Source organism: Pseudophryne corroboree, chromosome 6 (genome assembly GCF_028390025.1).
Source record: "Pseudophryne corroboree isolate aPseCor3 chromosome 6, aPseCor3.hap2, whole genome shotgun sequence".
Taxonomy (NCBI): domain Eukaryota; kingdom Metazoa; phylum Chordata; class Amphibia; order Anura; family Myobatrachidae; genus Pseudophryne; species Pseudophryne corroboree.
This window is the reverse complement of record NC_086449.1, coordinates 679,750,462-679,766,878: the sequence shown is the minus strand read 5'-3', so window position 1 is coordinate 679,766,878 and position 16,417 is coordinate 679,750,462. Positions and strand designations below refer to the sequence as shown.

The 16,417-nt window shown below is 41.7% G+C and overlaps 1 protein-coding gene across 3 annotated transcripts in view; it reads left to right on the top strand.

Annotated features, from left to right (window-relative positions):
• The window catches only part of SLIT3 (slit guidance ligand 3), a 1,129,203-nt gene that overhangs the window by 985,437 nt on the left and 127,349 nt on the right, over nucleotides 1-16,417 (top strand). For all 3 annotated transcript variants that reach the window (XM_063928289.1, XM_063928288.1, XM_063928290.1), the window contains one exon: nucleotides 8,458-8,590. In XM_063928289.1, the coding sequence (XP_063784359.1) occupies nucleotides 8,458-8,590 (133 nt within the window). The remainder of the gene's footprint in view (nucleotides 1-8,457; nucleotides 8,591-16,417) is intronic.

Sequence of the window (16,417 nt, the reverse complement as noted above, 5' to 3'; positions counted from 1 at the left end):
TTTGATTTCTCTTTCGTAAATTGTGTGAATTCACTCTGGCCCTGCTCACAAAGATGTGACATGAACATGTGAGAAGGCACAGTGGCTTATAGCACTAAGTTAGGACTCCTTACACCTGGAGAGGTTTTGCAGAGTAGGCAATGGGTGATCTCACGCAGTCCAAGCACAGGGGTGCGTATTAAAAGATCGACAGTATATAGAGACATTCAATAGGTCGACAGGGCCAAAAGGTCAACATATAAATGGTCAACATGGACTTAGGCCGACATGGTCATGTGTTGACATGTAAATAGTCGACACTGAAAAAAGTAGACACCTTTTTTGTTTTTTTGTATTTTAACCCTAAACCTAACCCTGTGCCAAACCCTAACCCTCCACCTGGTGCCTTACCCTACTTGTCCCCGTCTGCAGCCTAACCCTAACTCTACGCCAAGTGCCTAACCCTAACCGTCCCCTCTGGCAGCCTAGCCCTAACCCTGTCCCAAGTACTTAACCCTAAGCCTAACCCCTAACCCTAAAAAATATATTTTTTTTAAATCATGGAAAAACATTTGTTGCCCTTTTATGCATCGACCTTTTAAACCAGTCAACATAAGTCCATGTCAACCATTTAAATGTCGACCTTTTGATTTATTGACCATCTGGTGTCTATTGTCGACTGTCTATTTACTGGCTATATTCCATCTGGATACCCCAGTACAGTAATTGCTCACAAATGCTGCTTATACAGAGATGTCTTTACACCTGTCAGTAAGAATTGCACTTGCTGGCGCACGAGGGCTGACACAAATAACCATCCTAAAAATTACTATCGTCAGCAAAGATCTTTATAGTGGTTTAAATAAATAAATGCATACATGCAAAGAGAAATTGCATGCACCTCTTCCGCAGGTGAGAAATAAAATGTTGCTTTGTTTGCAATAAAGCATTTATCTGTCTTTGTCTGTTTTAATGTGTTTTCTTTTACATATCAACTAAAGTCCCCAGCAGGTCATCGATTTCCGGAGCATGCTGGTGCTTATAATTCTGCTCTGGTAGCCAAAGGTTTGCTGGAGGTGTAGTTCTACAAGTTTCAGCATTACCAAGTTGTTTGGTATGACAGGGATAGCTGGGACCCCTAGTTCATCAGCTAAAACAAAAAAAATTTTTTAATATTGCTAGCGGTAAAAGTAGGTGTGTGGAATGAGCCTTTGTGATTTCAGCATGGCTTTTTTGCAGACTTGATTCCACAAGTCATTTTAGTTCTGTGCTGAACAGGTCAGGCTGGAAGACATTATGGTTTCCCTGGTATAAGGTGCCTAGCACAACCTGTCGTATCCTACTTCTTGCAGCGACTGTTTAGGAGGGCCACAATGTTTTTTTCTGTTTGTTCTTCTTCTAGTCTTGCCTAGGAATACTGGTGCTGACAACAACTATTTTGTGTTTATTATTTTATTAGAAAACTACGGTACATTAAAACTGCAGTCATCATCATCTTCAAGATGACGGCTCATATCAGGCCCATTGTATTTCAATACATTTGTTTTATAATTTAAAAGCTATTCTCCATTCATTCAGTTTACCTGAGCTGCTTCTTCCCATTAGCGAGCCCTGAGGAAGCAGGTGAAGCAGTGTTTCCTGGGACTCCTCCGGTTCTATGTTGCTGGAGCCTTGGAGAAACGTTTTCTTTATGCAGGTCCCAGAACTCGCTAAGGGAATGGAACCGTTCAATTAAAATGTAGTGTTTGACTGGCAGTGCTCCTTCCAATGCACTCCTTTTTGCTGATTTATCATTGTTATTTAACAGCTCAAACTATGGGAGATTTGAAAGGAGGCGTTTAGGACATGAGAGAGCTCTATATATTGCGCTAAACTTACAACTAGCCAGACATGTGCCACCTTTCATGCAAGACATTGGAAAATAAGCAGTAGTCAGTGCCTTACTATATAGTGGTTTAAAAATAAGGCTTCATTTTCCTGGGAATGCCTTACAACCACACAGTAGCATTGAAAATCGAAAATTGTGACCTGCTGAGGAAAACAGTGATGTTTTCCTTATTCACTTGGCAGAAGCATTATGTCTTAGTTAGGTCTATTTTCTTAGAACTGCAATTTGTTTCTGTTTGGTGGCTGTGGATAGACATTTCCAAGAAAGTGAGGCACTATAGTGCTGTATTTAGTTGTTATAGGAACTGAACACACATTTGAAAAACCAAGTTGTACGCTTGTGGTTTGTTCCAAGATTGATTGACAGTTCACTGGAAATATATTTGTTAAGTGGAATATACAGACTACTTAAATGTAATTGTTTCTTAAAACATGTCAACTCTGTATTCCTGATTTCTTGCGTATCCTGTACAAATTCAAAAAGGGCTCAAGATTAGTGACCTTTAGTTCTGTTAAGGTAAAATCTGCTTGTGATGGTTGGTGACATGTTTGCCAAACATTACATAGATTTAGACAAAACAAAATGACTCTTTAAGAAAATATGAATTGTTCCTGGCTGCGCTTCATTGGAGGAAATAAATCCATAAAATTAGGGTAAATTCACCATCAGCATCCTGGGATCATTGAGAAGTGGAGAGCACTCTCCAAAGAGGGTGCAAAGATTGCTGCTGCATTCAAGGGATCTTGTAGGGCAAAGGATGTGGGTGCGGACACTCTACTTGGTAAATGGGGGGCTTTCTCTAAAATGCTTCAATGAATTGGATTCAATCTATACTCAAATGTCGTCCCTACTTTACGCAGCAACAGAATACAAGGTCTTGGTTTGACCACGTAAATGGAGGAGGCAATAATGAAGAATTCTGGTCAGCAGGATTTACTAGTTGCAATGCTAAATACATTTCCATCAGTGTATGGGCCTAATTCATACCTGATCGTAGCAGCAACTTTGTTAGCAGATGGGCAACTTTGTTAGCAGATGGGGGGGGGGGGGGGGGGGTTGGGCAGATATAACATGTGCAGGGAGAGTTAGATTTGGGTGGGTTGTATTGTTTCTGTGCAGGGTAAATACTGGCTGCTTTATTTTTACACTGCAGTTTAGATTTCAGTTTTAACACACCCCATCCAAATCTATCTCTCTCTGCACATGTTATATCTGCCTCCCCCTGCAGTGCACATGGTTTTGCCCATCTGCTAACACAGTTGCTGCTACGATCAGGTCTGAATTAGGCCCTATGGCTGATGTCTTTTGGTTAAGCAGCACTAGGAAAAATGTGATTAATTAGCTGTGGAAGCATCCACTCATGTGCCACATGCCTCCCTCTCATAATTGCTGCTGGGAAAACAGTATAATATTGTGGTCATTAGCTTCTCCTGTAACCACTACTTTCAGTGGGGCACTGGTTGCACGTTTCAGTTGTCTGGCATATGAAATAAATTGTTAGCATTTGCTCAGAAGAGGAAACTTGTAAAAGAAGGTTTGTGTAAGTGAAAATGTGTAATTGCTTAATTTGACAGAGCACACCGTAACAGGAACAGTCAACCAAAAGCACAAAAAGGGTGACCTTGAAATAATTGACATGCCAAAACAAAACCCGTTAGATCATTTTACGTACTGTAGATCTGACTTTTATTAATGTGTAATGGAAAAAGATGATGTACATCTAAAGAATCTTAACATGTCACAGTATGGGGTCTATTTATGAACATTCCCCTTCCATTGCAGGAATAAGTCTAATTTTTCTAATCGAGTGAATTTCGGGGAAAAGAAAAATCCCAAGTCACTAAAGCAGCTGAGGGTTACCAGTTTGGAACGTTAATAGTTAATTTACTGTTTTGCCAGGAGAGTCTGTATAGTTGCGTGGATATGTAAGTCGGTACGTGAATGCACAATGGAGCTTAAAGCTCACATTCCACTTGTTAAACAAAATAATTTACAAAAATACAGAGGAAGGAGAGCATCCTCCATAATGTATTGTTCAGTCAGATGTCACCAGCAACTATTGATATTAATTATAGACTAGCTACCAGCCTGTCAAAATTACGGAACAACATAACAGCAATGTCAGCGTCGGCGGCTGCGCATGACCGAATGGAGCAACACTTGAATTGCTCAATCAGGCTCCATCTAGTGAAGAGACACAAGTTGTTTTTTCTTCTTTTTTTAAATACTTTTATTGAAAGATGACGCACAGTAAAACATAATAACAAATGGTATGGCAAAGAATACAACATATACATCTAGAAGCAAAATGTATGCTCCGATCGGGTGTAGTACGGTATGCCGGCGCTCGGGCTCCCGGCGACCAGCATACCGACAGCGTGGCGAGCGCAAAGGAGCCCTTTGCTGGCTCGCTGCGCTCGCCGCGCTACCCGCGCCACACTATTTTATTCTCCCTCCAGGGGGGTCGTGGACCCCCACGAGGGAGAATAGTTGTCGGTATGCCGGGTGTCGGGATTCCGGCGCCGGTATACTGTGCGCTGGGGTCCCGACATTCGGCATACAGAAGACCACCCCTCCAATCAGGGTACATTTTAAGTAAACAGAATAGCTAATTTTTTTTTAATATGAGGGCAAAAATAAACATACAGCCAATGTAATAAATATTACAAGGTAAGCAACCAGATCCTTACCAAGGTGGAGCAGAGTAGAACTCTTTACAGTGGTCTGACAGATGGATCATTCTAAAGACAAATATAATACTGTGTGCTCAGACAAAACCTAGATTCGGAAGGGGGGTGTGTTCCCCAGTATTTTACCATGTTGTCATTCTGACAGCTTTCCTTACATAATCTATATATCTATTGTTTCCTAGAGAATACTGTAACGTATGTTTATATGCAGATACAGCCGCAGACGGACACATAATATAGGCATGCTGTATATTATCAGAGTCTGCTTGTGCATCCTATTCACAAAGTGATACAAATAAGACTCATTTTCAGCAAATAAAGACGCCCGACGCTAACAGAGTTGCACAGGATCTGTCAGCTCACTCACGCCAGGCATCTGCTGCTGCGTAGCGTATTGAGGCAAGATGTATGAGGACACATTTATATTGCGTTGATGATCATGCATAAACTGAGCCTGTTCACTGCGCAAAGAATTGTAAAGATGTTTTGCCGTGTATAGCTCTGTCTAGTTTCTGGGGAGTCACATAAGAGAAGCGCATCATAAGCCTATGACAAGTTGTGGCTGAGATCATATAATCTAGTCGCAAATAATTTTTGTTTCCTGGTAACATATTCTTTAATTTGGCCCCACATCACTGGTTTCAAAGCAGCGCAAAACAAATTGTCATCGACATGTGCCAGATTGTCATCAACATAATTAAGAATGGCCCCAAATGTGTGCGAAATTCATTCTACTTTTCCAGATAAGCTGGTAACCTCCAATTAAAGGAAACCAAAGCAGGGTTATGGTAAACCATACTGGGCATGGTAATAAGTCCAATACCAGACTTCACCAACTGCTGACAAAGTGTACGAGAGATCAACAGAAAAATCTATACTAGAAGAAGATTGGGGAGGATGAGAATAAAACATTGAATCACATAAAGTAGGGATTTGATATTTCCAGGGATCACAAAGCTGCATTGAATCAATTAACAAAGTTAAAGAAGGTGGAGGTGCTCCCCTACCCCCACTAGAAGATGTTGCCCTAACTAGACCTAGAGCTTGAACACAATTAAAGTCCCCCCAATACAATATCATCCTCAGCACTAGCCTGCAATTTGGCCTAAATATCAGTGAAAAAGCTAGCATTGGGGCCTGGTGGAGCATTGGGGCCTGGTGGAGCATAAATAGCAGCAAATGTATAGAGTCAATTGTGCAAAACCAATTTAATAAATATATACCACCCTTCGGGGTCTAACACAATATCTCGTGTCTGGTAATGAAGATGTTTATGGAATAAGATCAACCCCCCCCCCCTATGTTTGGCCATAAAGGAAGCTGCCCTACAGTCCGCAATCCAATTTATGTCAAATGGTGTTATAATCAACCGAATTCCAGTGCATTTCTTGTAAAAACGCCACATCTGGTTTCAGCCACTTAAGGGAGGTGAGTACCTTCTTCCGCTTAATGGGGGAATTCAACTCTTCCACATTCCATGTGACAAATTTGACAGTATTCTTAACAGTATTCTTAGGTGAAACCAACATGCAATATAGTCATACTAACCTACTTCTGCCCTGCTGTGTTACAAAAATTATAACGTGAGACTAAATCATTACCCGTTCCAGTGAGCAGGAAAAAAGGATAAACCAATGGCCTAGAACACCATGTCATTGTGAAAAAAACAGCAGACAAACAATGTAAGCAGTGTGAAGCTCCAAAAATTAGCAGTGTGTGAATAGGTTTGAAATGTTAAATGAACCCAATTGTGCGATCCATTGGAACGCCTTAAAACAATACATTACAATAACAAGAGAAATTAAGTAATAGGAAGGGAATGGAGGGTGAACGGCAGGCCCGTACAGGCCCAGAGCGGGCAGAAAGAGAAGGAGGGAGGAGGGGTCAGGAGTAAAAGGGTAAAGGAAAAAAAAGGAAATAGCACACAAGTGGAGAATACAACTCAATGAACAGACACCAATAATGTAGATATGAATCAGACGTCAACAAGATAAACAGACTATTGCAATACCATAAAGACCGCTAATACCAAAACAGTAACAAATATATAATGGTAAACCTGAATTAAATCAAGTAATTGTTGCTGAACTATGACTAGTCACTATTGATCAATCCGCATCATCCTTCTGCGATAAGGATGGTAAAGTGCGAGAGTCCACAAAATTCTTGGCTGCTTGCGGAGTAATGAAAAATTGTATTTTCCATAATTTTCCACCTGTAATTTAGCCGAGTACAATAGAGCAAAATAGTGACCCAGTTTAACTAGACGCTTACATAATAGTGAGAATTCTCTCCGCTTTGCGGTCTGTAAGTCCTGAAAGAGAAGTATTTTGTACCCCGTTGTACAGCAGATCTGAATGCTTCCTGTAAGCTTCCATGAGACAAACTTTGTCCAAGAAGTTAAGGATTCTCATTATGACTGTATGAGGTCAATCGCTTTGATGATCCCCCGGAGCACCATCAAATCCATCATCTTCAAAAGGAAAGAACATGGTACCACAACAAACCTGCCAAGAGAGTGCCGGCCACCAAAACTCACAGACCGGGCAAGGAGGGCATAAATCAGAGAAGTAGCACAGAGATCAAAGGTAACTCTGAAGTAGCTGCAGAGTTCCACAGCAGATACTGGTGTATCTACGCATGTGACCTCAATAAGCCGTACACTCCAAAGAGCTGGGCTTTATGGAAGAGTGGCCAGAAAAAAGCCATTACTTAGTGTTAAAAATAAGAATGCACGTTTTGAGTTTGCCAAAAGGCATGTGGACGACTCCCCAAATGTATGGAGGAAAGTGCTCTAGTCAGATGAGACTAAAATTTTACTTTTCGGCCACCAAGGAAAACGCTATGTCTGGCGCAAACCCAACACATCCCATCACCCCAAGAACACCATCCCCACAGGGAAACATAGTGGTGGCAGCATCACGCTGTGGGGATGTTTTTCAGCAGCAGGGACTGGGAAACTGTTTTGAGTCGAGGGGAAAGATGGATGGTGCTAAATACAGGGATATTCTTGAGCAAAACCTGTTTGTCTGCCTGTGATTTGAGACTGGGACGGAGGTTTACCTTCCAGCAGGGCAATAACCCGAAGCATACTGCTAAGGCAACACTCGAGTGGTTTAAGGGGAAACATTTAAATGTGTTGGAATGGCCTAGTCAAAACCCAGATCTCAATGCAATTGAGACTCTGTGGTCATAATTGAAGATTGCTGTTCACAAGTGGAAACTGTCCAACATGAAGTAGCTGGAGCTGTTTTGCCTTGAGGAATGGGCAAAAATCCCAGTGGCAAGATGTGGCAAGCTTATAGAGACTTATCCAAAGCGACTTACAGCTGTAATTGCCGCAAAAGGTGGTTCTACAAAGTACTGACTTTAGGGGGGTGAATAGTTATGCACGCTGAAGTTTTCGGTTATTTGTCCAATTTGTTGTTTGCTTCACAATAAAAAAAAAACATCTTCAAAGTTGTAGGCATGTTCTGTGAATGAAATGATGCAAACCTTCAAACAATCCATTTTAATTTCAGGTTGTGAGGCAACAAAACATGAAAAATGCAAAGGGGGTGAATACTTTAGCAAGGCACTGTATATCTAAAATTTTCTGTTCTGCCTCAGTGAGGCACTGTGTGTGCAGACACACAAGATCTAAACGTATGAGCAAACAAATATTGGCAAGTACCACTTCCTCTGACAGGAGGACTTTGACTGTTGAATAATCATTCAACAGTCAAAGTCCTCCTGTGCATATTCAAAAAAATCCAATACATTCACGGTGTAGAAAAAGTGATAGGAGCATTAGTTTGAGCAGAATAATGTTCCCAAAAATAACTTCATTTAAATTATAATCTGCATTGTTATTTTGGCAAATTTAAAACTTTTAAAACATATTTGTATTGCTGATACTAGGCAACGAGGAAAACAGCTGCCTTCCGACAGTACGCTGCCCGGAACAATGCATCTGTGTGGACTCTGTGGTTCGCTGTGGCAACAAAGGACTGAAACTGCTCCCTAAAAATGTACCAAAAGATGTGACTGAACTGTGAGTATGCCACAAATAATGCATTGCAATCCATACCAAAAATCTGATTCAGCCCTTCAATCACTTGTGAACAATAGAAACAATGATGTGGGGGAAAAAAACATAGAGGAGGATTTGTATTTAATCTAATAATCTCAATACAGCAGGAATTTTCTGTACTTTAAATATTAAGATCATTTTGAATAATCAACTTTATTTAAAAAAAACAATCATAATTCATGGCTGTCATATGTACAGCAGGTCTATACATTTATACAGTTCAGGTTATGGATAAACCAGCTGTCCAGTCCGAATAAGGCAGATGAGGCACACTCCAACAACAACATTGTTGTTAATGTTATTTCAAACTTATTTGGCTGCCATTATTTACCTGATGACACCTCAACTTAGAAATGCCTGCATTAGACTGTGTCAGCCAATCAGGTGCTAGGGTAGCTGGTGTGTTTACACACATACACTTATTACACTTGAACTCATTTTGCGCAAAAGCCGCAGGCATAAATTACGTCCGTTTTGTAGAGCTGGACGCATCACTTGGCATGCCATTCTGCAGAAGAGATCGCAACTGGGCATACTCAGAGAAAAGTTCAACTATAACGGATAAAGGACATATACCGGCACTATTGTTTTAATACAGGTTGTGTTAGAGTACAATCAAGAAAATTGAGCAATGCTGAGCCTGGGATCATTGAATTGAATGCTAATATGCTCATGCATTATGCTCTTGTCTGTTCACAGAAGTATAAGAGGAGACATTGCTCTTTCCTAGGCTTGTTTGCTATTATGACAGGATGTGGTTGCGATTTCTACAATCAGGCATATCGACACACTAATAATGCGATTTAAAGCATTTCTACTATGTCAGCTTTAGCATCATGTTTGAAGCTCTAAATATCAGACACTGTTAAAATGCTTCAAATTGCATTCTTAGCATGTTGGCATCATACCTTACCGTGTCACCGTTCTCATTGTTGATATTATAATTGCTGAAAACACACACTGAACCCAACTAGACATTTGCATATTGCAGTATGGCGATAGTGGTGACTAATAAAGTATCAGCATATATTTTCTTTTATAAAATACTTTTTTCTTCTGCTTTTTACAAACTTATTTATTATTCTTTAATTCTATTTAAACCTGTTTTATTAATTTATTTATTTTGACACGTCACTGGATGCCCTTGATTAGGCTTCCAGTACAGTGTGCCGCGTCACTCAAGCACACCCAACTGGTTGGCGATGAGGTCTCTGCTTACTGCGGTCGGACAGAATTGACAGAGAGCTGTACTGGCTGAGTTTTTTTTTCACAAATAGGCATAATTTTTTATATTTTTTATTTGCGCCGATACAAATATCTCCTTTTTCATCCATTTTGATAAATAGACTTCTTAAAGTTATTGTTTAAATGGTGTGGAATCCATCATACCTTTTAAAGCCATACAATTCACACTACATTTTGGGTCGGATTCAAATAGCAACGAGGCTCCCTCAGAGCCTTGCGAGTTTATGTAATCTGGCAAGAAAGCCTCACTAGTTTTTGCTTGCACCTTCTAGGTAGATTTTCCTACCATAATACTTTCTGTGCACACAACCACACATCGCTCAAAGTAATTACTTTCCCATTTATACAGTTTTTTTTAATCCATTCTGAATACCTAAATTATGCAGATTTTCAAAACATTATATATATTATTTATTCTTATTTACAGTCTTTGTCAACTTACTCAACGTAATCATGGCACAGTACAATTTTGTGATCTCCATCAAGAGTTGAAGTCAGTTGTTATTTGAAATATCTATTTTTTCAGCTTGGAAAAGACTGCAGTGTTTATAATAGTGTATGATGTGAAAACAGATCATTACTGTATATAAATTGTAAACAGTAATCAAATGTCAAATGCAATTTCCTTGCATGAGAAATCTTCTGCGTTCTTTGTTATGTGTTTGGAAAGTAGATAAACTGGAAGAGATTCATTTTATGGGTCTTGTTTATTCCTTTCTTAGGCCAATTTATTCCTGAGTATCCCTAATGATAGTGCATATGAAGAGGGACATTCATGGAAACAGAACATGATTTGGCCCTGTTTACTTTTTTCTCTTTTTAATATTTTTTGGGTTTCCCCTATTTTGTTTAATGCGTTATTTTACATGCCAGTGTCTTAAGGGAAAAATTGGGGTTGATGGTGGGAAATTACAGCACACCAATACACTCCATTATGCTAATTTAATATGAGCAGGCCTTATATGTTTAATATGGTCCTTGCATAAATAGAATTGCACAATGAAACTGAAAATGTTAAATTTCCCTACTGATTTAAGAGACCCAATAAAAATATTTCTGAGCTGTTAATCTATTTTATTTTAATTTTATTGCTACTGATGTGATGTAACAATTCTTACTATAATCTATTATTATTATTATTATGAAGGAAAAGGTCATAATTATTCCTCAAGGAATTGACAATTTTCAGAAGCCAGTATAAATACAAAAATGTACTGTCTTCTGCTCAACAGTATTGTAAATGTGTGTTTGGCATCAAGATGGAGTTAATTTATTGCTTCCAGTTGCAGCAGACACCGTGGGCTGTGTGGGCGTTCGCTGCAGCCGGCGCACCTGTCAGACGCTAGAGGTCATTATTGACCTCTAGTGTCTGTGCAGCGCTGCTCCCATAGAGAGCAGCAGCAGCGGTCGGGAAGCAGGAGCTGGGCAGTGGTAGGTATTGTTTTTTGTTTTTGTGTGTGTGTTTGTAAGCGACTACTAAGGGGCACAGCGACAAAGGGCACAACTGCTGGGGGCACAATTACTGGGGCAAATCTACTGGGGTCATAGCTATAGGGGGCACAACTACTGGGGCAAATCTACTGGAGGCATAGCTACAGGGGGCAAATCTACTGGGGGCATAGCTACAGGGTGCAAATCAACTGGGGGGCGGCACAACCACTTGGGGCAAATCTACTGCGGGCACAGCTACTGGGGGCATAACTATGCTCACGCCCCTCCCCTATGAAGCCACACCCCTACACCCCTATTCTTTGCCCTGTGCACCTTCGGCGCACACTAACTTACCGCGGGGGAGGGGGGGGGGGGTGCAGTGAAAACTTTCACAATGGGCGCCACAAGGTGTAGAACCGACCCTGGGCATGCTGACTGACATGGACATAGAGTGGGGTTAGAACCTGTGGCGAGCGCAGCAAGCCACTGAGCCCACAAGGAGCTTCGTTGTGCTTGCCTCCCCACCGGCAATTTAAATCTCGGAATCCCGGTGTTGGTATGGTGACCGGCGGGATCCCGAATGCCGGTCACACGAACCCAACCCCTTGAAAGTACCATCATGGTTTTTTTTTATGATAGAGAAACAAACAGTACTCTCCTGAAACCTTACAAAAAAAAAAGAGTAAAGAGTAAAATACTGTGTCGTGCCTGCTCCGGTGGCACTACAAATGCCAGTATGCAGTGGTATACAGATTTCTTAGTAAAGATATGTTCTACCTTTGAAGAATTTATAAATAATTGTCTCCCCTTTGAAAAGTTAATAAATAATTGTGCCCACATTTGAAGAATTAATAAAAAAATGATGCCTCCTTTTAAAACCTCACAGACCAGAGAGTATTACATTTCACCCCATATTTAGCTCACTGGGAAATTCAGATCACATGCTTTCCAACTGCAGCAAATACAGTTCCCAATTTCCTGCACCGTCTTCACCTTGGTGAACATATTAATGTAAAGTTTACCTTCTTGCTTCATCGTCCCATGAGATATTCGGTTAATGTTATCCAGAGGTTATCTTGATTGAAGCCATTCAGTTAGATTGGTAACGTTCATTTTCTTGAATAAGTAAATAAGAATAACCTTGCAGGCTTAATTAGATTTTGGTTCAGTTTACGTTTTTATTCTTAAATTAGAAAATTTTCCTTGATTCAGCAGAGTAACATTCACTTTACATACTATACTGCAACTGTATGTACCCTTTCTTCTTATTCACTTTACATAACTGTACAAGATGAAATACTGATATTTCATTTATTTCCTGATGGTACACATTTCCTGATCTCACATATCACTAAGACATTTGCTGATCCTACATACATTATCACTAAAGGTGTGTACACACAGGGGTATATGCAATTGCGGTCGAATTCCCGAAATTGTCGAATTTCGGGTCATTTTCGACCAAAAAAAAAATTCGCCTATGCAATTCAGTGCTTTCCGACCAAAAAACGGACTTTCAAAATTCGACTTTTTGAAATTCGAATTTTTGCAAATTCGACTTTTCTACAATGATATAAGTGCTGCAATTCGACCAAAGCATATTCAATTCAAGTTTGGAAATTCGACAGCAGTGCTTTTAGACAGCAAATTCGTCATTTTCAATCCGCCACACTTTGGAGGGTGAAAACAAATAAAAAAAATTTAAACATGTTTTTTTTTGTGTTTTTTTTTTTGGGAATAGCAGATCTATTTATATTAGAAGGGATTAGGTACTTTTTTTTTTTTTTGGAGGCACAAATATTATTTATATATTTTTTAAAATATTATTTTTTAAAAAAAAATTTTTTATTGCTGGAACGGTAAAATCCTAAAAAAAAATGGCGTGGGGTCCCCCCTCCAAAGCATAACCAGCCTCGGGCTCTTCGAGCTGGTCCTGGTTCTAAAAATGCGGGGGAAAAATTGACGGGATCCCCCGTATTTTTAAAACCAGCACCGGGCTCTGCGCCTGGTGCTGGTGCCAAAAATACGGGGGACAAAACGAGCAGGGGTCCCCCGTATTTTTAACACCAGCATCGGGCTCCACTAGCTGGACAGATAATGCCACAGCCGGGGGTCACTTTTATGCCGTGCCCTGCGGCCGTGGCATTAAATATCCAACTAGTCACCCCTGGCCGGGGTACCCTGGGGGAGTGGGGACCCCTTCAATCAAGGGGTCCCCCCCCCAGCCACCCAAGGGCCAGGGGTGAAGCCCGAGGCTGTCCAACCCCATCCAATGGGCTGCGGATGGGGGGGCTGATAGCCTTTTGTGATCATGAAAATAATATTGTTTTTTCCAGCAGTACTACAAGTCCCAGCAAGCCTCCCCCGCAAGCTGGTACTTGGAGAACCACAAGTACCAGCATGCGGGAGAAAAGCGGGCCCGCTGGTACCTGTAGTACTACTGGAAAAAAAATACCCAAATAAAAACAGGACACACACACCGTCGACAGTAAAACTTTATTTCATACGTCGACACACACATACTTACCTATGTTCACACGCCGACATCGGTCCTCTTCTCCATGTAGAATCCACGGATACCTGAAAATAAAAGATCAATATACTCACCTCAACCAGGGTCCAGAGATAAATCCACGTACTTGTAGAAAATAACAAACCGGACACCCGACCAAACGGACTGAAAGGGGTCCCATGCTGACACATGGGACCCCTATCCCCGAATGCAGAGAGACCTCTCAGTGACAGCTGTCACTGAAAGGTCTCTAAAGCCAATCAGGAAGCGCAACTTCGTTGCGCTCACCTGATTGGCTGTGCGCTGTCTGAACTCAGACAGCGCATCGCACAGCCCCGTCCATTATATTCAATGGTGGGAACTTAGCGGCTAGCGGTGAGGTCACCCGCCGGTCAGCGGCTGACCGCGGGTTAACCCCACTGCTACCCGCAAAGTTCCCACCATTGAAAGTAATGGAGCGGCTTTGCGATGCGCTGTCTGACAGCACAGACAGCGCACAGCCAATCAGGTGAGCGCCACGGAAGTAGCGCTTCCTGATTGGCTGAAGGGACTTCAGTGACAGGAGTCACGTGATGTCCCGGCATTCGGGAGAAAGGGGTCTGATGTGTCAGCATGGGACCCCTTTCAGTCCGGTATGGAGCGGGTATTTGCGGTTTGTTTTTTTTACAAGTACGTGGATTTATCTCTCTGGACGTGGATTTATCTCTGGACGCTGGAAGGTGAGTATAATTTTTTCACAGGTACCTCGGATCGTCGGAGACCGTGGCAGTCGGCGTGTCAACATAGGTAAGTATGTGTGTGTCGGTAGTGTGTAATAAAGTTTTACTATCAAGGTGTCTGTGTACTGTTTTTATTTGGGTATTTTTTTTCCAGTAGTACTACAGGTACCAGCGGGCCCGTTTTTCTCCCGCATGCTGGTACTTGTGGTTCTCCAAGTACCAGCTTGCGGGGGAGGCTTGCTGGGACTTGTAGTACTACTGGAAAAAACAATATCTTTTTATTATCACAAAAGGCTATCAGCCCCCCCATCCGCAGCCCATTGGATGGGGGGGGACAGCCTCGGGCTTCACCCCTGGCCCTTGGGTGGCTGGGGGGGGGGACCCCTTGATTGTAGGGGTCCCCACTCCCCCAGGGTACCCCGGCCAGGGGTGACTAGTTGGATATTTAATGCCACGGCCGCAGGGCACGGCATAAAAGTGACCCCCGGCTGTGGCATTATCTGTCCAGCTAGTGGAGCCCGATGCTGGTGTTAAAAATACGGGGGACCCCTACTCTTTTTGTCCCCGTATTTTTGGCACCAGCACCAGGCGCAGAGCCCGGTGCTAGTTTTAAAAATACGGGGGATCCCTGCCCAATTTTTCCCGTGCATTTTTAGAACCAGGACCAGCTTGAAGAGCCCGAGGCTGGTTATGCTTTGGAGGGGGGACCCCACGCCATTTTTTTTCCGGGTTTTTCCCCATTTTTTAAAATCGCGGCAAAATCCGCCAAATCGGACGATTTTCGCCCGCGATTCTGGCGAATCCGTTTTTCATTGAATATGGTGAATTCCGGAAGCCACCTTCCGGAATTCACCTGTCGAATTAAGTCGAATTAAAAAACGGCGAAAAATTGCCGCGATTCGCCGTGAATTGCATATACCCCACAGTGAGATAAATCTTTAAGATTTTGACTATATAGTCAAAATCTTAAGGAAAGTTGGTGCACTTGCGATACCGATTCGATCCAGATGCGCACTCCCGCGGGGTCGCAAGGTTAGATAGACTGTGCAGGCAAGTCAATCTTGACTATCTAGTGTACGATCTAGTACTAAGTATAGTCAAAATTGGTGCTTAGTCAAAATCATACATAGACAAAATTGAGCGTACACATAGTCAAAATCTCTGCTATCTGGGCTCTGGGGGAGTTCAAGGGAAATTGCATAGCAAGGATCCCACCGTATCCTGATGGCACATTTCATAAGATATTACCTGATGGCACGTATCACTAAGTTATTTCCTGATCCTAAATAAAGTATCACTAAGTTATTTCCTGATCGTACATACAGATGTGTCATCTTACATCCCTGCTGCAGTCATGCTAAAAAGCCATTGAAGTTGTGCAATGCCGTAGCAGGATTCGGTAGCACTGAGGATCTTGTTTATGGTTTTTCCACAAAAATTTTAGGGGTGTCTTAAATTCTTGTCGGAACTGCCATCTTTTCGGAAAGACGGCAGTTTCTGACTTTTTCAGGTCGTATAGTGATTTGACCTATTTAATGGGGCTGCCATTTTTCCGACTGGTCGGCAATTCTGTGGATCGGCAGATTAGCTGTGATCCAATTTTTGCCCAAATACGACAGCTTTCAGGCCCGTTTTTGACAATGTCAATCTGACTTTAAAAAAAGCCATATTAACATTGTTGAGAACGGCCAAATCCTATCTGATTTGGCTGCAAATTGAATACTGCATTGTCTGATCCTTTCCGTCGGAAAGGATCCGACATGAATTGAATACACCCCTGAGACGCAAAGTATTATAATAGGATGCACAAACAGCAGCTGCTGATTAAAATGATATGCAACATATTCTGTGTGTAATTGCAGCTCTGTCTGTATCCGAAAT